Source organism: Centroberyx gerrardi, chromosome 8, assembly GCF_048128805.1.
Source record: "Centroberyx gerrardi isolate f3 chromosome 8, fCenGer3.hap1.cur.20231027, whole genome shotgun sequence".
Classification (NCBI taxonomy): Eukaryota; Metazoa; Chordata; class Actinopteri; order Beryciformes; family Berycidae; genus Centroberyx; species Centroberyx gerrardi.
In genome coordinates this window covers 14972094-14999356 of record NC_136004.1, presented here as the reverse complement: position 1 = coordinate 14999356, position 27263 = coordinate 14972094, and the positions used below count along the sequence as shown (strand labels likewise).

General features: G+C 46.0%; 1 protein-coding gene across 2 annotated transcripts in view; it reads right to left on the bottom strand.

Moving 5' to 3' along the window:
• Positions 1-321: 321 nt before the first annotated feature.
• The window catches only part of mef2cb (myocyte enhancer factor 2cb), a 61904-nt gene continuing 34962 nt past the window's right edge, over positions 322-27263 (bottom strand). Inside the window, exons 4-10 of one of the 2 annotated variants that reach the window (XM_071899813.2) lie at positions 12799-12942; positions 9470-9650; positions 8560-8607; positions 3652-3824; positions 2063-2192; positions 1397-1532; positions 322-953 (exon numbers count right to left, since the gene is read on the bottom strand). In XM_071899813.2, coding sequence (XP_071755914.1) covers positions 605-953; positions 1397-1532; positions 2063-2192; positions 3652-3824; positions 8560-8607; positions 9470-9650; positions 12799-12942 — 1161 coding nt within the window. In that variant the 3' untranslated portion in view covers positions 322-604. The remainder of the gene's footprint in view (positions 954-1396; positions 1533-2062; positions 2193-3651; positions 3825-8559; positions 8608-9469; positions 9651-12798; positions 12943-27263) is intronic. The other variant, XM_078285056.1, reaches the window with a different exon arrangement.

The following is a 27263-nucleotide window of genomic DNA, read 5'->3' as shown; positions in this document are numbered from 1 at the left end:
GTATTGGTTGTCCAACTCAAGTGCTAAGGTGTTTTCCACTCGACACGCTCACTCTCATGTTCATGTTTTTTTTGTCTCTAGTCACTGATATATCGCTGAGGCAAATTGTAAGTACTTTTTACGAAACAGAGTACCTGACTTTTTTTGTTTATTTGTTGATATGCATATATGTACACATACACACACGTGTAAAGATATATGCATACGTGATTCTTTTTATCCACACACAATACAGTTTATGCATAGTTCCCCAACAAAAAGACCCCCTGATCCCATCCCAACCAACACCCACCCTCCCAAACCCCCATTACAACACCCCACTGGTTTATATAACGTCAATATGTATAGCACACACACTCAGCAAAAAGAAAAAAATCAAGGAAAAAAAAACAAACGTTACAAATAGATCTGAGAAAAGGGCTGTCCCCCTTCTTTCCTTCAGCGATAAAGAGATAAAAGGAGAGAGGCCGTGGGGTCGGGTGGTGAGTGACTCGTGATATCGAGTGAGAGGAGGAAGAGAAGGAGCTTGACTCGGGGGCATCGTAACGCTGCGTGTTGGGGGCTCAGGGCAACTCGGGGCGCCGCCGGGGAGAGCAGAGAGCTATCATGTCGCCCATCCCTCTGACAGGCGCACCCGTTTGATGGAAGGGCTCTCGCGCTCGTCCAGGGCGGGCCGGGCCAGTCCCAGAGGTGAGTGGAACTCGTTCCTGTGCTCGTCACGGTCGCTGCCCTCGTGGGAGCTGCTGCAACTGCTCAGGCTATCGACCGGGGAGCGTCCCGAGTCCTGGCGGGACGAGGGGTTCTGGGGCGGCGGCACTCCGCCGCCGTAGCCCCCCGGTGTGCTGCTGGTGCGATCTCTAGGAGGAGAAACAGGTTCGGACTTGATGTGCAGGCTTTGAGCAGAGGGCAGGGAGAGATTTGAACCCTGACATAAGTGAGAGCTAGAGCAATTTCTGTAGGAAGGAAAGGAAACGCAAGGTGTTACAGAGTTACAGAGGAAGAAACAAAGTGATTTGAAAGTCATTGTGTCACACTCAAACATGCATGCATGCACACACGTGTACACACAGTCTATCACATGAAAACAGAAAGATGTCATGTTTGTGTTTGACCTTGCCAAGTGAAGGCAGAGAACAGTGAGGAGCGCTTAGGCCTCTGAGTGTGGAGTATCAATAAAAAGTCTCATGCAACCAATTTGCAGCAGGTAATCTATCTACAATATCATTGTCATTTATCCTTTTTTTCTTCTTTATGGAGGAATCTGTGTTTCTGGCCAGAACAGGTTGCTTATGCTTACGCAATTGTCAAAGTAATGTGAGAACTTCTGTATGTATTACATTATGCATTTCACATGCAACACAACACAACACCTCACTGGTAAGTTTAATTCACTCACCCTAGCTGGCCAAGGGCTGAATGCTGCATGTTCTGGAGGTGTTGCTGTTGCCACCCGCTCATCGAGCCAAGGTGAAGGGAGCTGCCACTGTTGAAGCCAGACAGGGAGGACAGGTCTGCACTATTCAGGGAATACTCTGTGTATACACAAACACATACAGAAGAAGAGAGAGGAGGAGGCAGGTTATAGGTGGTTCAGATCAGTTCAAACAGGTCAAAGAGAATACAGCTCTGATAATTGTTGTAAAGTGAGGATTAAAATGATCCATTTGCAATTTGGTGTCCATTATGTCACACTGCATGACTGTGTTCTGTGTCAGTGGGTGTGATGAGGGATACGTGTGTGACAATAGCACCCTCTTCTGTTAGATTACTGTATAACACTTGGAATTGGTAAAGTGAAGGTTTCAGATGTAACCGACCTACACATAAACTACAAACTGGTAAAATTATCGTTTTCACCGACGCAAGATCTCTAAGACAATTATGGTCTCCAAGAATATTGTTGGGTAAGATAAAAGATATTACATTAAATCTAAAACATATTGCAGCTAAATAAATGACAGTGTGAATGTAACATTGAGCTTGTGTTAATGGACAAATGGGAATTCAACACATGAATAAAATGTGTGGAGAACATATAGACAGTAGAAGCTCTGGTACGTACCGGTACCATAGGAAGTAGAGATGGCAGATGGGTAACCGCCCATGCCTTGTCCTGGTAGAGTGGGAGTTGCTACTGATACCACTGGGGTGGCCAATGACTGAGCAGACTGAGAGTTGTTTATTCTCTGGTTCTGTGGGAGAGCAAGTGACAGACAGAGAGCGACAGAGAGGGGAGAAGCTTGAGCACATCGAAAATCAACTCCAGACAAAAAAAAAAAAAAAGCCTTTAAAAAAATAAACAATAAACTAAGAAAGTTGTGTTTTTCGTTTTTCGTTCATTTCTTTCCTTCCACAGATGCTAGGAGAATGAATGTGATGCCAGCTTCTGGGGAAATTAATCACTTGACATGCGGCACGGCTGAACCCTGCCAACCCTATCATTTACCACCCTTTCCGAGGGCCCACTGTCGCTATAGTAACACCATCGGTCTCCACGGCAACGCGGGGTAGCGACGGCAAGGGAGAGGCACTTTACTGTGGCAGAGGGGAGGGTTTGGCAGAAAATGATGGAGGTTTGATGCAATATGAAAGTGTACTCTTTTGTTGCCTTTCATTTCTAGATTCTGAGTAATAAAAGCTGCGCGCTGGTGTGCTTTGCAACGCTCCAGACTAAGGCAAAGAGATAAGAGGAAGGGAGGAGGGAGGAGTAGATATATACAAGGGGAGAGATGGAAAAGAGGCCAGGCTGCTTTTACTCTGACGCACCACTGGATGGCACTATGTGTCCTCACAAAATGTCCTCTGAGGTGACATTGGGGCCTCCAGCACACTCAGCAACAATGAAGGTGAAAGTTACCCAGGACTACTTTTCTCAAAGTGTCGGAGCTTGCTGTAAAAACCTCGGCATTGAGAGACAACCGCTGAATGTAAATCAAAGTTTCTTTTACTCGGGCGACTGCGAAGTTCTACAATGTGTACTATTCTCGTCTTAACTAGTCTCTGATTATAAAAGTAAGGTTTGCGGATAATGTTTTTAGGGTGCAATTAGGGTCATTTTTTTTTATTTCTAAATTTGAGTGGCAGTCTGACTTACCAATAGCAGATCGACATCCTCAGACTGACGGCATTAAAAGGGGGAGGGTGATAAATTCAAATTAGCGAGTGTGAGTGTGCAAGTAGAAGTGGTGGCTGGGTGTGGATCTAGGAATGGAGCCGCTATAGGATTGAGCCAATGCAAACAGAACTAATGTGAAAAGGGGATGCTGAGGACTATTGCTGCTACGCTAACTTATCACACCTTATTATGAAGACAAAAGAGGAAAAAAATACATTGGGATCTACAGTATAGACGCCAACACACATACACATGACAGAACAAATATATCAGACAATATCAGACTTGGGCCAAATGTAAAATCTGAACTAAGCTTTATGAAGCTGCCGAGGAACAGGAGAAAACAACAAAAACGTCATGTATCTAAAATCAAGCTCATCGCTAAACATAACCTCATCAGCCCCAAGTCTGATATTAAGAGATGAAAGGAAATAAACAATAGCAAACGAACAGGGAAGACCCCCCGCAGATAGGGAGATATACAGTAGGGAAAGGAGGAACGACGAAAATGAAAGAGGGACAAGGAGGTTACTCACGATGGAGGGCATGTTGTTCTTGGCGCCGGGCGGGATGAGCACACGTAGGTCAGGTTTGCGGTTGTTCATGCCCAAGTTCATGGGTGGGGGAGACTTAGCCTGCATGTTCTTGTTCATGCCACCTGGAGAGACCAGCAGACCGGGCGAGTTACGGTGGTTCCCATACCCATTTCCTGAGAAAGCAGAAAGAAAGGGTGGGAAAGAGAGAGAGAGAGAGAACGAGAAAGACAGTCAGAGAAATATTATATACTTGAATGATCTATGAACCAAAGAAATTTCCGCATATTGCCAAACATGTTTCAAAAGTTTAACAAGTGGAAATCCGACTCTCCATGATGCTGTAGCCTAATTAAGAACTACAGGAACCCGTTTTCACTCTGTCTTCCTTGTCAGTGTCTCTCTCCCATCTCCATTATTGGTTTTCGGGGGCAGAAATTTTACTAGCCCACCAGTCCGTGGAGACTCATAAGAATAGTGTGAACTGGTGGAGCAGACGGTCAACAGACCGACTGTTTTTGCGCAAGTCCTTAACATTCACCACTGTTTGTTATATAATGAAGGCATCCACTTGTTTCAGAGAGGACTTCACCCTCCACCTCTGTCACTGTCAGTTAAAGCTATATGTACCCGGCAACAGCCAGTGAATCGTGTAAAAACATCTAATTACGGGTAGCGAGACCACAGAGGGATGGGACCCATCATTTGGCCATCAGAGCTAAACACATGTGTGGTTCCTCCAGACAAAGACCCTGCCTTGGGGTTGCCACCGGATCCGCATTCCCCTAGCTGCGGAGGGCCAAGTGTAGCACCCGTTCCTCGCTCAAAACCAGTGGGGCAACATCCTAGCAACATCATTAAAAAGCTGAGAGTGGAGCAGTCTTGCAAGCAGCATAGTCTTTGTTTCTAACCCAATCCCACAGGCTGTTTTTCCCCCTACTTCTCCTTCCTTCTTCCAAGGGGTAGAACACAGGGCACTGTGTGGACGTTCCCACTTGAAAGAGGGGCAGGAATTATACGTTAGACATAAATGAATTTCCTAATCATATACTCCAGGGGAAAATGAGTCGCAGATGTCTTCCTGGGCAATTTCCCTTGCTGATCTTTGTTTAATTTGAGAGCGAGGTTTTTGTTGTTTGGAAATGAAAAGTCTCGAAAGCTCAATTTGAACAATCTGAAGAGTAAACGACCGCTAGCGGTGAGAGAAAATGAGGCCGTCTGACAGAAAACGAGAAAAACAGTGTGTGTGACTGCTGGCGTGTGTGTGGTGTGTGCTTGTGTAAGCTGATGTTAACAACACGGACTCTGTGTGCCATTGTATGCTCTGCTGTGTGCATGTAATTTTGCATGTGCATGGCTGTATATTTAACATAAGCGCAGTATGACTTGAGACACTTTATGAGATATGCTCTATGACTGCTTGTGCGCAGGCCATGCGCATGGATGCACGTGTGTGTTTTGTATTGGACCCTCTTAGTTCCAGTGTCAATCTCACATTAGCGAAGAGGCAGCTGCCTCTTCAGTTTTCCCGCTCTCTCATTCTCATGGCTGGCCCTTTGTGAGGTGGAGTGGGTGCATGTGGAGATAGATGAATGAGCTCACTCACTCACTCACTCACCCACAAACACACACGCACGCACACGCACGCACACACACACACACACACACACACAGACACACACACACATACATTTTAGTAAATAACCCAGCAGGAAGCACATCAGTGTTTCTGTACAGATGAAAAAAAGAGACTGAGCCATACAGAGACATTAATACACAGTTTGGTCAAGATGACATGGACTCCATCTTGGAGACAATTAAACAGACATCTGTGTATTTCCACCCCGTGGAGACGGTTGCAGTCCAGTCAATTAGCTGCTGGATGACTATGATCACGAGTGGCATAGGCCAGTCCTTACGCCCTCACAAAGTTAAATCACAAGTTAATGGAGCTAGAACTGCAAATGAAATGATTCTCTTCTATTCTATTCTGTAGCTTGATCACCCGGATCTTAGACCAGTTGCGTCCGATGTTTACGAGTGCTGTAGATGTTAACAGCTGAAGACATGATATCCAGTGTTCACTTCCACTCTTCTCCTCTGTGCTACTTCGCACAGTCGAGCTGCGACGCAGGCTGGCGTCAACCGTTTAGAGGAAGTACCAAAATTAACACAGCCCAGCCAGGAGTCTGTTTGGCTGCTGTATCAAGCTCAAACATAGCGAGCAACATCTGATCTGAGATTTAGATAAACAACTTAATGCTATTTCTGAGGGCTGGGGGAGACCTGAGGTCAAAGCTGAAGGACTGCAAACTGTCTCTATAGGTGCCATGGTTACAACCTAGAACACCTCGAGGTGCATGTGTTTGACAAGACCCCCCCTCCAAGCCTTCGTTCTTTCTCTCTTTCTCTCTCTCTCTCTTACACACACACACACACACACACACACACACAAAGGAGAGGTGTGGTTAAACTCATGTACATTTAACTGTTACTGAACAAATTTCTGATGTCCTGTTGTGGTCTAACAGGCGCGCTCCATTCTATTCCCCATACGCACACACTCTTCCGTTGCGGTTTGGCCAAATGTGCATTCAACACTGAATTCACCAACTGAACCAAGGTGTCACACTCACGCTTACAGCTTGTACAGTTAGTGTGAGGTGCTGACACACACGAGACACACATCGTTTGATCTATTGAACCTGACCGCTTGCCAGTTACTGTATCAGCTTCATGGGGTTTCAGAGGGCGAGTTAGCAGTAGCATGATAGGAGGTCAGAGGGTGACTGTCCAATGTTATAAAATGTGCGTGCTGGTAAGTGTAGCTTGTATTTGTGTGTAATGTCTGTGTGATTGAGGCACAAGATGTCATAATGATGTATCTTGTATGCACCTTGTTTTAGAGAGTAATTGGTGTGTGATCAAGGTGAGAGGTGACAGGAGTTGCTGGTTAATTTTTCAATGTGCTTTGGTGAGCGGAGTGCTGATCAGAGCCGAGCTGACAGCTACATAATTGCACAAATGGAGGTGGGAGGTGTTCACAAGCTGGGACCTGCGTCCGGGGCTCCCTTCTCTCCTTCACCCACTTTCTCTCTCTCTCTCTCTGTCTCTCCTAGCTAGCAAAGGGGTTTACAGATATAACACATACATAGATGTGAAAACATACACATACACACACACATACACCTCCCACAGCATTTCCATAAAGAGGACATGATGACTCAGCCTTCCAGTATTAAATGCTGTCATTTCTCTCTTATCAATCAAATCTGACACTGCTGACAACCATGACATGAGTGGCGAAGGAGCAGTTTTGTGTGTGTGTGTGGGTGGGTGAACATGATCACACACACACACACACACACCCCTGTGCTACTTAGGCCATGCCACTTAAGGCACACACAGAAAGGCAACCAGACGGCTACCTAGACAATCAGCTTATCAAAACTCGCGCTGAGGAGAAGAAGAACAGTAAACCAGTCCTTGCGGTGCCACAGTGGCTGGGCCACCTCACATTGAGTCACTCAGAAGAACATCATTAAAATGGCTGACCAACTTCACAGAACACTTCCATCTGTGTTCCCCCACTGTTTCTCCTTTGCACACATGCTTCCACCATCAGTGGATATTCATCACTGGGGTTTCCCCCCCCCACACACTCTTTCTCTCTCCCTCTAGATGAGATTTAAGAGCGTTGAATGGAATCTTTTAGCTTCCACATGACTCTCTCTCCACATCGTGTTTTTCGCCGCTGCTGAGCGACGCGGAGCTCTCACAGAGCGCCTCTGTTCCTTCACCGTGGCGACACAAAGGCTACATTTGAAGCACGCTCTGCAGCACGCCGCCGATGGAACACACGCCACAACAAATGGCCCTGTTGTGAGTGTGTATGTGAGTGTGTGTGTTTGTGTGTGTGTGATGAGTGGCCAGACAGAGGAACCAGGCATTGACCCTTCAGATGGAGCCCTAGGGGCCAGACAGGGTTGCCCAGCTGTGCCCCACTGACCCCCCCGACTCCCCCTTTTTATACTCTGCACTGTATTTCAGGGTTGTAAAATTTAACCCTTTAAAAGGGAGTCTCTTTGCAATAAACAGTGGCCTGACATATCCTAAGAGACACACCCGTTGATCCCCAGAGGCTAACACACATGATCCCACACACATGTTCTTTAAACATAGGTTGCTCCACTCTCCACAGGATCATTATGGCATGGTGAGCTACTCAAAACATTGAATTAATTTGGCTGCAGACATATGATAGTAGTTAGCCTGTATAAAGAGTTTATGTAGCAAAACAACTTGGACCAAATGGGAACTACGGGTGTTGTCATTTGCAGTTTACATCAAAACCCAAGAGGTAGCAGAAATAAATAGCGGTTAAAGGGTCGTATATATGCAGCATGTTGCTGCTTGGCTCATTAGACAGAGAGAGAGAGAGGGAGAGAGAGAGTTAGGGAGAGAGAGAGAGAGAGAGAGAGAGAGAGAGTTAGACAGGGGGAGAGAGAGAGAGAGAGATAGAGAGAGAGAGAGAGGGAGAGGGGAGGAGTAAGAGAAAAGGAATTAAACTGTACAGTCACAAGTCCAGCACCTCTCCTGATTGCCCATCAGTCTATCCGCTGTTGTATAATATAATTTTACTTCTCCCCCCCCCACTTGCTGTACCATTTTATAGCTGAAACCAAGCAGGATGTGTCACAGCCCCAGCACTGGGCAAACATTCCCAAATGAACTCCAAGACCACTAACATCAACACATCATGGACAGAATCTCCACTTGGGTTTGGGTTACTATTAGTCATGCGTTTTATGGCCCCGAGTGGGTGAGTGGGTACCATGTATGTGTGTGTGCGTGTGCATGTGTGTGTGTGTTAGCAGACAACTGCGAGTGAGAAGAGGAGGCCATTCTTACCAGCACTGGTGCCCGCGCCAGTGGTGAGGTCAGCACCCATGAGGCCACCTGAAAGATGAAAGAGAGAGCAAAAGAGTGGAAAACCATTAGAGGAGAGACCTCCCTCTTTCACACCTGCATTACATCCACTATTGCCTCTCTTCTCCTACCTTGCTTGCCTTTCAGTAGAAAACTAAATTTTAGTCATAATCCGCGGTGTGTGTGTGTGTGTGTGTGTACATGATACGTGTGCTGATACCAAAAGGAATACTGCCTCCCACTAAAACCTTAACGCTCTGAGCAACTGGACACTGCGAGTGGATACATGGAGACACCGTCCAAGAAAAATGACACATTATTATTTTTAAGCCATGTGAGGTGGAAGAGTGGGAGGGCCCAGAACGTGTGCGGTTTGGTGTGGATGCTGCGAGCGCCAAAACTCATATTTAGTTTGTGCTGGCGCTTCTAGCATCCAGTTGTAATGACAGGGTGAGGGTGTGGGCAGCAGCCTACCGACCAGAGGGACAGAATAAGGACTCTGGACAACAATAACAAACCGACAGGCCTGATTTGCTTATGTCACCAGCAACTCAATACCTATACATAGGGCCAGACATCCCCTGTATAGAACCTCACACTAAATCAACCAGACTTCTGGCCGGGGTTAAATGCAATATTAAATCATCGACTTGCTTTAAATAACATACTGAGCAGGCAATACGTGAAAATATGGGGGGGTTTGGCCTCTGATTTATTCACTGCCTTCTGGTGGAACATTATTGGTAACTGCACAATTAAATAGATGGCGTATTTGAAGTGTGTGTTTGCGTGCATGTGTGAAAAAGAGAGTAGAGAGTCGTACACAGACGCGTGTCTTTCCGACTGTATGTACATGGGTGCATGAGTGCATGTGAGGTCCCACCTGTGTTACCTGCACTGGGGGGTCTGTGTGTAACTCCGGGAGACATGCTGTTTCTCTGTAGGCCATGGTGCGCCAGTGGCAACAGGTTATGGTTGCCTAGGGAACCGCCGGGATGGCTGTAGATGAGACTGTTCTGGTTGCTAACGGGGATGGACACGGGCATCTCGTAGTTAGATGGGGGCACGGCCTGCTGAGAGAGACAGAGAGAGGGAGAGAGAGGGGGGGGGGGAGAGAGAGAGAGAGAGAGAGAATGGTTAATGTTTAAACCAAACAGTAAGAGATTGAGAGGTGCCAGCAAACACAGTGAGTGAAGAAACTAAAACAAGACCATCAAATAGAGGAATGGACACAGACAGAGGGAGAGACATGACACTCCAGAAACACTCCAGGAACACAAAGGAATATAAAACAGAAGCAGTCAAACACATGCCGTTAAAAAAAAAAAAAGAGAAAAAGACACTGAAAGACACCAAAGTGCACAAGGACAAACGGACAACTAACAATAGACACGCATGCATAGATGAATGGTAGAGAAAACTTCTTAGAACAAAGAACGAGACAGTAGAGATGGTGAAGGGGAGCATTACACAAAAAGGAGAGGGTGAGCGCTTAGAAAACTCCTCTTTGAGTAACTCAAAATGTTTGCAAGCTGATATATGGGATGGCTACACTCTATCATACAAACCTTATCCAACAGAGAGTGAGGGAATAGCAAATACTAAGAGGAAAATGGGCATTCTCTTCTATTCTACTTTGAATTCTATTAATATAATTCCTGTAAATGAACTTTTTTTGCCCCTGACATGTTGTGACAGTCTAATGAAATTTTCTTTAGTGAAAGCAAAAGGTTGAAAGATTGTGCTGTGGTCACTGCATTTATATTCCCAGAAATACATTCTTGGTTTATTACATTAAAGAAATAAGAAGGCTACGGTTTACTGGGAATGAGGCCAATGGCATCCCACTGTTCTAAATGAGCTAAAGATAATTCAGTCTGTCTTCAGCTCACTATAAAACTCTACACAGTATGTCCTGTAGAGTGGCTTTGAGACTTGAGCAGTGAATGCAATCAGCATGGCTGAATTACTGTATGTATATACAGGAATAACGTATTTCTCTGTCACACGGAGCTAATGCAAAGTGTTTTTTAAGTGGCAGATGATCAGTCAGCAGTCTCATCAGGAACATGAGTAGAGGTAGCTAGGAAGGCCTCCTGGCCCCAGGCGTCTAGTTTGTCATGTTTATTGTGTCACTTGGCAGAAGGGCTTAACCTTGGGAGTGCCCTGGAAGTGGTTGATCCTGCATGTTAGCTTTAGGAAGTAGAAAATAGGGCCCTAAATTGCTGCCATGTGTCTCAGGGCAATGGAGGGAGCTCATCAGTGGGAACATCGGCCTGGCTGACGTGGAAGTAGGATATGAGCCTGAGCCCTGCCTAGTCTTCTTCAATTTTCTCCCCTTAGCTAATGCTCTTTTTGCAGGGCAAATATTATTTCACAGTACAAAGAGGGTTACTTTAACCATATTTCATTGCAGGCCTCTCCACGTTTCGCTTTTGCTGCAACTCTACACAGTAGTGGGCTAGCCAAACGCTATGGTTGCTTTCTTTCATAACTAGCGAGTGGCTGTCTCTGGTTCTGTTTTATTTTTTGAAGATTTTCACTAATTTCTTCCATCTTGGATTCCTTGCCGGAGTTTCTGTACCTCATGGCTGCTATATGCTCTGTGGTTCAGCGAGTGTGTGGGGGGTAGGGGGGCTATAGCTGTGTGTGTCTGTGTGTACACACACCCCATCACTGGTGTATGGGCCCCGCCTGCAAGCTGTCATTTAACTGGTGCCATCCTTCCTGTTTTCACTCATCCTCCTCCTCCCCCTCTCCCCACAGTCCCCTCAACAGTCCCCTGCAATCCAGAGGCCCAGTGCTTGGCAGCCACCCTGACCACACACTGAACTGCCACTTGTTGTGAGCAGAGTCACCCCCACCGCCGCTGCTCCACCCCCATCCCCACCCAGCCCCGATCCCAACCCCACCCCACCCCGCCACGCCACCCCAGCTCACCAGCCCTCGCCCTGCTTCTAACCACATCTCCCCCTGCTCCACACAACTCTGCCAGACACTACTGTTCTTCTTTGAATTATCTACCGTGGAATTATCTCTTTCTCCGTATGGCTAGAACGCTAACCACTCCAATATGGTGCTTTCTGAATGGAGAGCGAGCTCAGTTGACATTGAAAAGAGCTTTTATGTTGTGGTTTCTGGCGACTATGTTAAGATCTGATTCTTCTGTAAAATTAATGCTGTATAATATAACTCCAGCAGCTGACAAACTCTAGATCTACATATGGCCACCAACAAAGATGTTGTTTTAAAAGATGTTACTGTTAGACGCTGGCTTCATTAGCCTCATTATTTATATTTTTTTGAGGTTACTGAAGGTTGAAAAGAGATAATTGTGTTTTTTCATCCTCATGTAACGTGTGAGATATAGACACATGCTCAAGAGGGTGAGCATGTCTGCTGCTGTTTCACTATACTGCTATAATGTCTGTCCTTGTTGTTGCGGGTGACTGAGCGCTGTGTTTTGGTGCAGGAAAAGGAAAAGCACATGCAGACCACACCTCCCCTGAGAGCCAGGCAAGGCATTATGGGTAACGGGTTCAGGGTGGGATACCAGTAAGGTTAAAATTTGTCATGAGAGAAAGCACGCAATCACCATAACAAAAATGCCTGGTAGTTATGGTTAAAGCTATGTCAAATTTGAGGACTGTCCCTCAACTATAATCAAGCAAAATCAAAGAACTGTAATTTTTTTCACTGTAAGTATATAGCTGCTAGTTGTAATTTACATATCCGTATTTGCCTACTAGATTGTGGTTAAATCTCACTTTGTGTATTTAGTCTAGTGGCAAACAATGGTGGTTAGCTGGGTTAGCTGAACAGTTACTGGCCACTCAGCATCTTGTTAGCCAGCTGAGGATGCAGCGTAGCATCAACCCAGTACTTACGGGTATCTTATGAGTTTTAATCATGTGATCAAACTCCTCGTTAATCTGTTTGTATTTCTCCTCAGTGCGTGGGGTGAGGGTGAGAGCAGACTCGAGCTCCGGGCTCTCGCCGCCTTTGTTCTCCTTCTTGCTCAATGCCTGCCAGGTCCCACAACCCCCACAGAGACGGACGGACGGAGACACAGATGAAGGGACGGAGAGACGGATGGTAGGGAACAGATGACAAAAAACGAGGAGACGAGGACGTAGGGACAGAAAGGACAGGGGACAAAAAGGGAGAGAGAGGAGAGAAAGGTGAGAGGAAGGCTCAGGGGGTTCAACAAAGGGTACTTACACACAGTCTCTGTCTGCTGATCATCAGATCAATGTCCTCGTTTATTTTCCTGTACTTGTCCTCGGACTCGGGGCTGTGGCCGACCGAGTCGTCTGCGTCGGGGTCGGGGCTGTCACAGCCGTTTAGGCCCTTCTTTCTCAACGTCTGCAAACAGAGCAGTTGCACAACACAGTTGAAGGGCTTGGCGGGGAACAGGGACCCAGGAGTACAGCTTGGGAGGGGGGAGATGAACTGTGAGGAGGTGCCTTTTAGAATCGATCCTGACAAAACACAAGTTGGATCAGGAACAAATTGGAAAATGATTTAGGGATTTCTTTAACAGAAGCTAAGCCCCGACTCAAGCTTATCTCTGCTGAATGCATTTCAAAAGTGTTTTCTCTATTACAAAACTTTGTCTGTTTCGGAGAAAATGTTCCATAAAAGATGAACTCCATCTTTAACCTTTATGATGAATCGTTTTTTGGCAGGCTCCATTCTAACCTCCATCAGCATGGGGTGAGGTGAGGACACAGTGGCTGCTTTGTCAACAAGTAAACATGCAGCTAAACACTCAGGATGGCACAAAGGATTTAATCGCATCCACTAACAAGACATAACAAATGCTCAGACTCTTCGACCAAATGAGGCAGCATGGGACCTTAAAACCTCATAATTACACAGGAAGGGGGGACAGTCATAAAACATGGGAGTAAAACACATTTTACAACCATAGTCATCAGTAGATAATGAAATAGGACTAAGATACAGGAAAGGTGACTGAGTTCAGTTCGGTGGTATGTGTTATGTGTTATTAAATGTGGCAGTTTCTGTTTTGGCCACCTGATGGCCACCTGCCCCCATTAGAGTGGCCAGAAAACAGCAGACAGACAGAGAAGCCCCACTCTCCACTCGCTCACCACTCCCTCCGATGGAAGAGAGAGAGCCACAAAGAGAGGGAGAGAGAGAGAGAGAGAGAGAGAGAGAGAGAGAGTAAGCTGCCTCTCTGTCCTTCTTTAGATATCGCTGACAACCATAACAACAGGGATAAGTTTCAGAGCACATTACTTTGTGTGATAGCACGAGGGTATGTTTGCCTGAGCGAGCAGGGATGTACCGATGGGTGCTGTGTTCGTTTGCCTCGTACAGTGGGAGACAAAGAAAGAGCGAGGAAGAAGAAAAGTACAGTAGCTGACAGTTAAGAGATCTCATCAAAGGCACCCCCCCTCCTTCCCCTCCCCCTCCTCCCCTTCACTCTCTACCTCCCCTCCTTCCCTCTCCTCCACGGCTGGCTTTAATAAAGGGAGATTAGTCTACAGGAGGAATATCACGGGCCTGCTCCTGTCTGCGCAGACGTCGCTTCACACTGCGCTCTCCTGCTTTCATCTGAAGCTCCATATCAGACAGACGTAATTAAATTTACTTTAGCACACCCTGTATTTGATGCTGATCAAGTGTGTGTCTCTCTCTGTGTGTATATGTTTTAGTGTGTGTATGTGCGCATGTGTCTGTCGGTGTGAGCGTGTGTGTGCGCGTCTGTGTGTGGGAGGGGAACGAGGGGAATGAGTCTGTGTTTGTGTGTGCCTGTGTGGGTGTGTGAGAGTGGGTGTTAGCGTTGAGAAAAAAAAAAAAAAAAAAGAGAGAAAGACTGAGCAGGAGAAAGGAGAAAGATAGATGCTAAGATAAGTTAATCTCAGTGAACTTCTCCCTCTCATTTGTTTGTCTCCTTCAGTACTCACTCACGGAAGAGATACGAGCGCTAGCTACTCCATCACAACTGGCAGTAGAAGTGACAGGGAGCGATCTGCCTGCTTAGAAAACAAATAACAATCCAGTCATCTCTCATGTCAGCAGAACAAAGCCCTGTTTTGAGTGTGGTTTTAGTGAACTTAGAGGGCTTCTTTTGTGTGTGTGATAGCTGTTTGATTCCTGAGGCGTCTCGTGGCGAAGCATCTACTGTAAGCGTGTCAACATTTGCTGGCTCTCCTCTTCTCACTCTGAATCCTCACTTGGCCCCCAGAGTGGAAATCTGGAGTTCTGAATTTGAAAGCGTCTCTCACATCTCTGACAGTCTTCAGGAAATCACACCAAACAAATCAGCCAAGGCAACGCAGGAGATCTGACTTCTAACAGACCTACAGTGAATCAGGCACTCTTGCTCTATCTGAGGTGGATGAGTCAAAAGAACAAAGGGGTTGCAAAGGTCTAGCATGCTGTCTTTTTTGGCAAAGGCGTGAGATGTAAAACTTTTCCCATTTCTTTTGTGTAGCTCCAATCTGGTCTTGGCGATGCAAGAATTCATATTGAACTGACAAGAGCTGAACCGCTGGCCTCTCTCGCTGTTCACATGAGAATGCATTCAAGGAAAAACCGACTTACTTTCTACTCGTATAGCACAGAATTCAACCGCCTACCGCCGCCAGCACAGAGCACATGAGATAACACTTCCATTCTAGGAAGAGCAGCGCCGGGGCATGCTGGGAGGCGGGAACGAGGGCTGGGGTAAAGGTGAGACCCATATGGGGTAACTGAGCTGGTGGTCTGGAGGGGGTGGGGGTAGTGGGTGGGGGGGGTAATGGCTGAGTTGGGTGTTGATGGGGTGCAGGGAGCCAGAGCGCGAGTGTTATATGACTTTGAAGCATGTGGCCAAGGCTTAGCTTTCCAGCGGGGCTCAGCAGATCCAGGGTGCGGTACAAGGGCACTATGCCACTCATCCCAGTTATGCCCACCTGTTTAAGGACATCACACCTGTTGCCAAAGACTGACACACCACCCGACAACCAATCATATCCTACGGAGCGTTGATATGGCCATAGAAGGCCCTCTCACTCTAACACCCTCCCCCCCCCCCACCCCGGCTCCCCACCCCCGTCTCACCCGATCCTCGTCATCCTACGTGTTTTCTCCCTCTCTAATTGCCCATTGCTCTCTCTGCGCCCTGAATTTGTTATGTATTTCGTTGCTCTCCATAAAGTCATCCACATGCTGCTCCAAACAAGGCTCTGAGTCTCTTATCCAGTGACATCATCATCGCTATATGAGAGACATCAAAGAGCAGTCTCTCAAAATGACTGAGGGAATAATGATCATTGGAAAGTGATTCCCAGCTACTATGCTGATATTGAAAGAAAGAGGAGTATGGATATGAAGGGCTGGCAGGGAAATAGAGTCTTTAGGGAATATGCTAATAGGATGTGGATTAAACAAAAACACTTTGGTGCACTTCACTCATGCCAAGAACTGAATTTTATGCACAAAAAATATTACCCCAAATTATCATTCTTATATTAAAATTCTACATTTTTCTAACTAATTAGGATTTTCATTCCAAAAAGAAATGCACATGATTTGAATAATCTACTCTTACAAAATGATTGCTTGCATGAAAGTAAAACTTTTCATGGAACAATATTAAAGTTTCTTGCCATTGTAAAGCCTCTGTTTACAAAACAGTGAAATGACAATACATTTTTTGTAATTATCAAACAATCAGTATTGGATGGTTGGTGTCAAGGAATTAAATCCTTTATATATTAATTACAAGGTAAAAAAGCCATTCTATAAAAATTAAGCAACCAGAAGTGAATTTCCTATGCTCACACCTTAACAGCTGCAGGACATGAAAGCTTCTGATCCCTAAGCCAAAGCTTTTATTAATGAGCAACGAAACAGAGCAAATGTCCTAGCATGGACACACTTTGAAGTGAGAGACTGGATGAGGATAGAGCCAGATAAAAGGAGAAAGAGGGAGAGTAGAGAGGGGGAGAGAGAGACAGAGCTACAAACCTACAAACGACTACAACGCAGATATCGTCGCTGGGGCGTATAGAGTTACAGAGAGCGAGAGAGAAAGAGAGAGCAGAAGGAGAGAAAGTCCGAGGGAGAGGAAAGACTGCGAAAAAGCTGTGTAGGCTTGCTTGGCTCTGTGTCTTTCTCTGTGGCCCCTTTGGAGGCTTGCTCCTAATTAAACTCCTTCTTCATGATGCTCCCTCCTGACTCGACTTGTCACAGGGCCTGCGTGAAGCAGGCACAGCGTAGACACTGCGTCCTACATACTTAGACACCCGTCTCATCGGTACCCTTCAGCTCCGCACCCACAGCTAGGCTGGCCTAGACTGGGCTATAGGCTGAGCTGGACTGGGTAGAGCAGGGCCAGAGAGAGTGAGGCTAAGCAGCGTCGGGTTAGGTGAAGGTGAGCTGGGTTACACTGAGATAATCAGAGGCTAAGTGTGTGAGCTGCAAGGAGACTGATGCACGTGGCCATTGCTAAGTGCTAGTACAACTGTCAATGTAACAGTTCAGTCTCTATATTATGCATGCGGTCTTAAAAAAACATGTATATTCCACTTTCCTAAAGATTTGAGTCCTCTAAGGGTTTAAAAGAGAAGCATGCCCATTTAGCTGTTTCCTTTACACGTTTCATAGTTTGGGGTGTGGGTGATAACCTCATGGAGCTCTTGTGAGGAACTGTGGAGGGTATCTGGGTGTGAATTCTGGGTGGCCTCAGGGGGTCTGCTAGGGACAGCTGACGCCTGCCCACAGCCCCTGCCATACCAGGATCCGTCTGCTCGGCATTCTGCCACCCTGACCACCCTCTCTATCCCTCTCTCTGCCCCCATCGCTCTGTCTCGCTTTCTGTCTCAGTCTGTCGCTCAGTCTGTCTCCCTGCCTCCGTCCTCCTCCCCTCATTACTACATCTCAACAGAATCTGAGTCAAACCAATTTTGGCTCGATGGACCCATCTTTCCTCAGGTAGAGACTCAGCCTGGTGGGCTGTATATTGAGAGAGCTTTGTTGTTGACCATTCCCCACTGTGGTTATCTTGGCAGTGGGCTTTGAAGGGTAAGACACATTCAGTATTGTGTTTATGGCTACTGGCGACAGTTAGGCCAATGAATGTTTCTCAATGTCTTCAAGCAATGGCTGGCAGCATCAGTGCAAAAATCCTCTACAAAAACAGTGAGTAGATAATAAAGGGCTTTTATATCACTGCCAACATTGTATGGTCTTCTGAATACACACGCTATTGTAGGCAAAACCAAGACTTATGAAAGAAGATAGTATAGTGGTAGGGCACAAAGACTTTCCCCCACTAAATGCAGCAGTTTATGCTTTTGCAGTACATTTCAGCACTTCTTGATGAAAAACACCAGTTTCTGTGAGACGAGCACAATAAAAAGGCATTAATAACTGTGCCACTTATGGTTAATCATGTTTGCCGTGTGGTGGGAAAAATAAAATGGAACTGGAATAAACAGCCTCTCCCTGACCGTGTTTCAGCTTGAGCCAACGGTTTGTCAAAATGTTAAAAATGTTAGAAAGCCGATTGATTCACTTTGGCAATCATCAGACTTTAAGGTTGTGCTCCTTGAAGTCTATGGCATTATGGTAGTGGTGCAGACAGGCCATGGCAATGTGTGAGAATGTGTGTGGGGTGGATGTGACCACAGGGGCCACCTACAGTATGCACTAAAGAAGTCATCTTCAGTGACTGGTTTAAGACCCAAAGGTGAGTCACAATGGAATTAAAAACGGCCCCCAAATAATCTTGAAGAAAATGTCATCTCAAGCTAGAGGCTACAATATTTAAATAGTCTTTTTCATTTCCTGCAATGCTCGATAGCCTGAATAGAATACTGTAAGACAGTAGGATAACCTAAAAAAAATAGATTTTCTCAGATTATCCTTCACAATAATTTACAAACCTAAGATTTAGATCATGAGAATTTTGGAGGGAAAAGTGGCTTGCCAGAGGAAAAGTTTGAAAACCACGGCACAATAGGGAGCTCCCGAGCTTTTACCAATTGACAGACTCAATTTCATCAAAGCAGATTGGTATGGAGCAATGTGGCTCAGTGTCAATGGGGGTGAGGCAGTGGGGAGAAACATTGTCCCTTCCCATCACAAATAACAAGATGGAGTTGGTCATGGAGTGGACCCGCTGTGGATTAAGACCCCGCAGCACTGCTGCACAATAAGCACATTCAGGGTGGGCTTGTTGGTGGCCGGGGTGGGGTAAAAGCGTGTTTGGGGTGTGCTCTCATTCTCCTTATTTCTCTCTTTTTCTCTGTATCTCTGGCTCCCTCTTCCTATCGTTCTCTTTTTTTTTGTCTGTCTCTCCTCTCTCTCTCTCTCTCTCTCTTTTTCTTTCTTTCTGCTTTCCAGAGTGGAGGGAACATCAGAGGGATCAGGCTGGCTTAGCTTATTGGAAGCAGATGGCAGACCAAAGGCAAGAAGGCCACAGTTTCATGAAGCGTGGTTTGAACATGCCAGGACCATGTCGAGGGGCATGCCCATGGATGATGGCTAGGTGGTGTGTGTGTGTGTGTGTGTGTGCATGCACACATGCTGCTTGTGTGAGCATTTGGAGAGATGGGGGGGGGGGGTTGATTTTGTAGGTTACTGATCTGAGGAATGGGACCCCCAAATCACAGTCGTGCCTCGGCTGTTTTTTTTCAGTCATCATCTGTGAATCCCTCTGCACTGGTTGAGGCGACGTTTGAAAAACTAGCGCATCAATGACTTTTCAGTGATTTGGTGGCTTTGAAGCCCCTTGCTCCTGGTGCCCTGCTGCACTATAATCAGGAATCAAAGGCTGGCGGCTGGGATCCGTCATCCCTGGGCAAAATGGTCGCGTGTTCGGTAATAACTCTGTCTAACTGTGTAATTACTAGCTGTTTAGGGATCGCTAGATTGGCTAAACACGAAAAAAGGGGAAATAAGTGATAAATAGAGCAAGAGATAGAGACGGAGTGTCAGAGTGAGTGAGCGAGACAGAAAGGGAGATAGAGAGCGAGAGAGAAACAGACAGAAAGGGTACTGTGCACGACAAGGTTCCTCCACATATCTGCAAAGTGTGACACTGTGATGCTGCAGTGTGCTAAAATCACCATTAAGACGAGCCGAGCAGAGCAGGGCCCACTCACAGACAGACGGTCTCAGCTAGCCAGTACACAGCACAATACCAGATGGTCCAGTGTTCTCCATATGGGAGAGACACACACTAAGCACATGTCAGAATCCAATACTGTTTGCTACAGCAGCATCTCAGCCCTGGGAACAAAGTGGTCATTCAGACTAGTCACTACACTGTATAATTACTCAGACAGACACTATGAGACACAATGCCAGCTCAGTGAAACTGGATAAAGAGGGCACTTATGGCTGCACCCTCAACCTACCATCTTTCCTGTCGTCTACACTCCAGTTACATAACACATCTCTATTAAAATTAGAGTTGGAGTACGTCTATTCCATTTCAATAGAGAAAATTGATTTGCCGAGTCTAAATCTTGTGTAGATACTTGCTTTAATTAGATACATTACAATGCCATCTGAGCAGTTTTAGTAATGAGACACGTGGCATTATGTAATTCCGATGTGGTATAATCAATAAATGCTCGACTGTATAAACCCTTTAATTACATGTTTTAAGTAATCATAAGAGACTAACTGTGTAGCCTCACAGCAAAATGGCTCCAATTCTTTTAGGGTGGTAGCGGGTCAATTTTAAAGTCCCCCTCTGGCCACCCTCCATTCCCTCTTTGTCCCCCACCAATCGTCAGTTATCGTCTTTTGTCTCTGTGTCTCTTATCGCGTGGTGCCACAACAGGAAAGGGGGCCTAAGGGAGGCCTTGAGCAACAATGACCAGCCGGTTGACCTCTATACTGTGACCTTGAGTTTCCACACCCTGCCCACAGCACCAATCATGGGAGGGGGGGAGGGGGGGGGGGAGGGGGGGGGGAGGGGGGGGGGAGGGGGGGGGGGGGGTTGGTTGAGGCCAGGGGGGAAGCTCCAGGCAGGGCAGGGAATGCCATCTATAAAAATAGATCTTCATTATTCTGAATTTTCCACAAATAGTTTCAAAGAACAAGGCATCATTTCATCTTAATGACTGGCGTGAATTGTTTTGGGCTGTGTAGTGGAAAAGCCTTGCCTTTTGGCAGCGCGGCCTCAGAAGTGGCCTGCCTTTGCACCGCTCCACACCACAGGGACCACATATTGGCACATTTCAAACTATTATTTTTAAAACCTCCTTTTGTTGTTGTGTGAGTACCTCAGACTTCCGCTTCAGTATATTGACCTTAAAAAACACTTCTGACGGTGATCCAAATGCTACTTATAGTTTCTTGTCTGAGGTTCTGCTTTTCTGGGCAGCGGGCGACTGATGTGGGATAAAATGCTGAGGCTGTAGATCATGTACATTAACTGCAATTTTGTTTTAAGTCTCCCCTTAAAAAAAAAAAAAGTAGAAGCAAATACTATATAAAATATTGTGTCTAAGGGGCACTGGAGACAGACATATTTACACACAACACAATGTGGTGTAAAATGCCAAAACCGTTCTTTCGGCTGTGTTAGGAGCCTGACTTGGCTGTGTGAGGGTGAGACCTCTCAGGGTTTGTCACTTGCGCCATGGGCAGACCTGCCAATTAAAATCCATTGAAAACCACTGCCATGCTGGACCCCACCTATAGAGGTGGGATATTCCGTTTTTCTCTCCAAAGCCTATCAACATGTTTTTAACAAGAATTTCACCTTTCTCCTGTGGACACTGTTAATATAAAAGTATAAGTTTGCTACCGTGGTGAAAAGCAATTTAAAGTGGCAATTAAGAGGACTCACAAACAAGACCAAAACAAAACAAAACCAAAAAATTAAATAAAAATGCAAATCAGATCACTGGTGCTACTGCTTTTGGCATTAATTCTCACTGCAAATGTTTTAAGTGAGATGTTACTGAGAAAACTGTGCACATAGCATTTGTAAACTAAACTATGCCTTTATTTTCTCTGTATAAAAAGTTTAAAAAACAAGCAGACAGGAAGCCTCTGTGTGGTAGAGCGAGGGGGGGAAAAAAACTCAGTGAATTAAATAATACAGTTCTTTATCCCAAGGATCAAATGTTTATAGGCACCGCTGGGTCTCAGACCGATGGTCTTATGCATGTGGTCGCCGAGGGCAACTCTTCATGGTCGATCCTCAGAGAGAGAGACGGCGGCTGAATGAATAGCCTGACACTTTGCTTACTCACTCCTCCAGTTCAAAAACACCCCCCACCCACCCTGCCTCAAACAGAGGGAGGGAGGAAGGGTGGGAGGGAAGAGAGAGAGAAAGAGAGAGAGAAAGACAGAGAGAGAGAGAGAGAGAGAGAGAGAGAGAGAGAGAGAGAGAGATTCCACGTCTATTCTTCTCCCCTCTCCCAGCAAGGACCGCCAGCCAGGCTCTATTTTTAGCTTCACCACACACTATTTTTAGACCACTACCGGTTTTTGAGGCATTTATTAGGGAAAAGAATACCAAAAAAAACACAGAGTGAGGGCGGGGGAGGGCTCGATTGCTTTGCCCATCTAACAAACACTACTTTTTATAAGTGGTGAACTCAGCAGATGTTCCCAATCACGGGGGGTGCAAGGGAAATATAGCGACTAAAGCGAGATATGTTTAGGGGAGAACATACAAAAGTATTCCTCCTTTTCTTTACTCTATTCTTTTGCCTTTATTTTCTTTGCCCATAGAACAAACAACGCAACACAACACATTGTTGCTATCTGGAGCTGCATGTCCGGAAAGAAAGGACAGAGAAAGGGGAGATATAGATGGGTGTAGACTGGGAGAGAGGAGTACAAAGACACGCCTCAGTCGGTGGAATTCACGACGCTTTGAACGCTGAGAAGATGTTTCACAAGTATGCAATATGTGGTAGGTTTTTTTTTCCACCAACCTTTGAGCTTCTTTGTAACTCTGTGAAATGAGTGAGCTGACAGAGCCAGCTCTGCCTGTGTTGTTAAGACTGGGAGTATAAAGTATGAACTGAAGGTAGAGGAAATATATTTATAAGAAGTCATTGGCTGTGGTAAAACTTCTTTCTCTCTCTTCCTGCACATGAAAGAAACACACTCAACTTCATATACTAACTAGTAAAAAAGCATTTTTTTTTTTCAAGATGTGCTGTAGCATGCAGATGGGCTGTCATCACTCTTTGTTTTAACAAATCCTTATGCTGTTAGCTTGCCAATGTCACAAGGTTAATTTACTTAGTCAGTCAAAGCGGCTTCAGACCTTAATCCTCGACTCACCGGGAAAAACAAGCCATGTTGCTGATCTCTCCGTCACTAGTAAACACTGAGGCACTGTGATCACCGTGACTCCCCCACCCTCCCCCCTCGCCCCGCCCCGTGTCACACCACATATACCCTATCCAAGCACCTCAAAACATCCCCACACAAAATCACTGTGGACAACTGTAGGACAGGAGATGTGATATGACTGCCTTATTTCTCTTGGATGCTGACACATGTAAAAATGGTAGTGGGTAAATTAGTGAAGGCATTCAAGCCGGAGTAATTATACCGTCTTTGAGAGCCATGAGAAGAAGTCATTCAGTGAGCTGATCAACAGAGAAAACTCCTTAAGGCTAATGTTCTCCATGCTGTTTAGAAACCAAATAAGCACATAGAATAGCACACATGCTGGAAAATATTTTCACAAGAGTGAGGCAGAGCATGAGCACACTGGCACTTCAGAGAGGGAGATCACATGTTCTGTTGACGTGCAAGAATATTATGGAGAGGAAGGAGAAATTTTTTTTTTTAAATGAACGAAGAAGGAAAAGTTTTGAGGCAAATGAAACTGAAATCAACCGAATTAATTAGTCTCTCTAGTATTTATAATGGGGGGGGAAAATCATGTTTTATTGCCAAATGAAACATTGTGCAAGGCATGCAATAAATTGGTGTGGATGTTGGTACATTACTCTTTTCCTTTTGCCGTCTCACAGGCGTGCTCTCCTGCTTTTCTTTCTCTTTATTTTCCTTTATTTTCATCCCTCCCTCTTTCTTTCCTCCCTCCCTCCCTCCCTCCCTCCAGTGGACTGTCACTGGGCTGAAATCACACCTGTGCTTCTCACACGTCTCGGCACACGGGTGAACCATACGCAGGGTGAAACATGGTGAGGGAGCTTTGCTGAATCTCATTAGCCAAGCGGGTAGTCATTAACAGAATGACCTTTGGAAATAATTACCAGCCTTCCTCCCTCCATCCCTCTTTCCCTCCCTCCTTCTCTCCTTGCACTCATCCATCCCTCTGTCCCTCCCCTTCCCCCTCTCATTCAGTACTTCCTTCTAGGTGAGGATGGAAGGAGAAGAAAAGAGAGAGAGGGCGAGGGAATTGAGCGGAGGATCGGAGGGGAGGCAGGCCCCCGCTGCTGCTGTTTAAGATTACAGGGTGAGCTGAACTTTCAGATTAGGTTAATCTGCTGGAAATGGGATTGGCCACCGGCCTTTCCCCTGGCAGGTAGGCAGGCAGGCAGGCGAGTTCTGCTCAGCACCGAGAGCCATGTGCCACTCCATGTGATGCTTGAGCCAATGGCATCGGAGTGTGCTGTGCTGGCTGAGGTCATCGCAATGCCATCATCTCTGCAGGGTGTGAGCCAATTGCACACATACAGTACAGGCACTACAAGCGCACTCTTACACACGCCAAAAATACTTGTGTGCATGAATATAAACTCATGCACGTACACACCAACACCGTAGTGTCCTTTGATTTACCAGCCTCCATCGTCCCAGGTATATCCTGGTATTGACTGGGTATAAGCTCCCTATCGCAGCTCACTCACTAACCCCGCGGTTGTATCACAAACCTGTGTTCTTTGTTTCAACAGAGGGAAAACAAACACATTGTGGAATAGGGATTTGGCACGGCCCGGGTGTGATGTTGGATTTGGGGCTGTTCAATCACTACGAGAGCCAGCCAGCACCACTTAGGTTTGGGCTTGATCCGCAATCATCAGGAGGGGAAAAAAAGGACTCTTTCATGTGCTATTGCAATTAACAACCCCCATACTGGCATAATAAATCTCCAATGAGAGCTCAAAGAGATTCTTCCTACGGAGGAATATAAAGAAAGAAGAAAAAAAAAAGGAGAGATGGATCTATTCTCTTGTTATTTCCCAACACATTTCTCCCTTAATGCCGTTCACATGTCCAGGAAACCGGCCTGGCAGACGGCGAGTATAGGAAATCTATCTGCGTGTTTGACTGTTTTATCTGGAGCCAGACTCAGAGTGTACTGTAGACCTGCCAGGAGGACACACTTGCAGGCCCGCTCGGACATCCAGCGACGCAAGATATCTCTCTGCCTCTGTGTTTGCTTTCATCGAGCTATTATGAGAGCTTGGATGAGCAGCGCTTTAAAGAATTAGCATTAATTAAGCGGACCTCCCCCCTTCTTTGTGTAACGGCTGATAATGCCATGTAGTACACTTTTTAGTACAATCCACGGGGAGAGTTTACACACCGTGCCATATCCTACGTGACAGTATACATGGAATTGGTTTCAGTGAAAGCATTCAAAACACTAGAGAACATATCTTCCCAATTTGAATATGTATATTGAATTGTCGTTGGATTTATGTTCCTATTATTGTGGGTTTCTGTGTGCTATACATTGTGAATGTGACAACAATAATTTTGCAGCCATCTTGATTAGCAATGCTTCTCTTGTGTTACCACTTGGGCTTGGAGGAGGGTGGCATTGGTTTCTTGGTCTTTTGCTTTCACAGATATTTGTGGAAGTGTCATCCTCAGCTGAGACGGTTTTCAAGTGAGTCATCAAGACCTTCTTTACCACACCTCGCTCTCTCTCTCTCTCTGTGCCTTTCTCTCTGTTTATCTCTACTACTCTCTTTATCTCTCATGCACATCCATACACCCATACATAGACAAAGAGTTTTGAAATAATGGAAAACGAGGAGATATGCTCAATGAAAAACAGGATAAAAAAGAGAAAGACAGAAATAGAGTGAGAGAGAGAGCGAGAGAGAAAAGCCCTCCAGCCTCTTGTAAACATGCTGTAGCTAGAGAGGCTGTGCAACGCTCTCAGTGCCACTCTCTCAACAACGCTAATTATCAACCAAAGACATGCTAATTACATAGAGCTTTATTGCTAATGTAGCAGGCCTCTATGCCAGCCGCCCACACTCTGAGCTCCGCTCCCCTACCTCTGCCTCTCCTCCCACTACACCTCCAGGCACAGCAGCAACACAGAGAGAGAGAGAGAGAGAGAGAGAGAGAGAGAGAGAGGGAGCGAGAGGGAGAGAGAGAGAGAGAGAGAGAGAGAGAGAGAAAGAGAGAGAGATGCGTGCCTTTCTGAAGACAAGGGGTTTCTGATATACAAATTTGAAATTTGATATTATATGTGATAAATCAGCTGTCGTATTGTGTGTCTCTTTGTTGCTCTCTGGGGACCCTGGACTTTGCACCCACCCCCAAATCCAGCCCTTCGTCCTGTTCTTGTCCTCCTCCCCATCCTGCCATCTCAACAGGAAGTCCGCTTTGCTCCTGCCCTCCATCCACCCCCCCGCCCCCCCTCCCAACTCAACAACCCACCCACGTTCCTGCACCTGTGACGTAGCCTAGCAGCGGCACACAAGGCTCCGCAGGAGAGATCCGACCCCCCGTTCCCCTTGCTCCCCCTCCCTCTCCGCACACCCTCCTTCCACCCACACTAAACGTGCTAGTGTCAGCCCTGTGGCCAATCCCGTTAGCACGCCGCAGCTAAGGCTGAAGGCCTCTTCAGATCGATTTCTCCCGCTGCGAGTTGCTCAGAGAGAGCGGAGCCCGAGTCCGCCGGGGATCACAGGGTAGGTAGTGCTCCGCAGCACTCTCCCCCACTAGGCTCTTTAGCGTCTTCCCCTGACACGGCTGTTTACACGTTAGCCATCCTTCGCTCCCTAATGGAGAGACACAGTGAGAGAGAGAGAGCTTCAAAGCAGGGAGCTCTCGTCACAGGCACTTGCTGAAACATGTGACAACTCTCTTCATGGGCTCAGCTCGGGCAGGCTAATACACTGACTACAGGCGACAGGGGCTGAAGGGCTTTGTGCATAAAGGATACCAGTACTTAGGTACACTAGGGATATGAGTGTATGCTAAATGGGTTAATGTAAATGATATAATGCATAGAGAATTCTTTTTTATCCCTCATGATATACTTGGATATGATTAATTCGCAAAGTACAAGCTGTGGCGATTCACATGGGTGTGTAATCAGAATTAAAATAAGCTTTGGGGACACAGCATGGATGTAAATAGCTTTACTGATTATGTATTTTTTACTGATTATGTTTTAGAGTTGCACAACAGATTACAACTACGGCAAAAAGTGATTTCATGTGTATAAAAAAAAAAAAAAATACTCCAAGCTTACAAAGTTATAGCCTCGGCTACACCAATAATCTGAAAAAGCCTCAACAATATGAATTATAGAGAAGAAATGAGAGCATACACAGTACTGCAAAATTGAATAAGCTGTTATGCTGTGTCTAGTGGGCCTAGGATTTATTTGTCTTTCTAAATGCTTTCCATTATAATGCACCCAGCATGTGTTCACTTTGTTTTCATCATTAAGGTTAGCCATATGATGAGTGCTGTATCACTTGATGTATGGGCTACATTAACACACTAGATATTTGACCACACCAAAT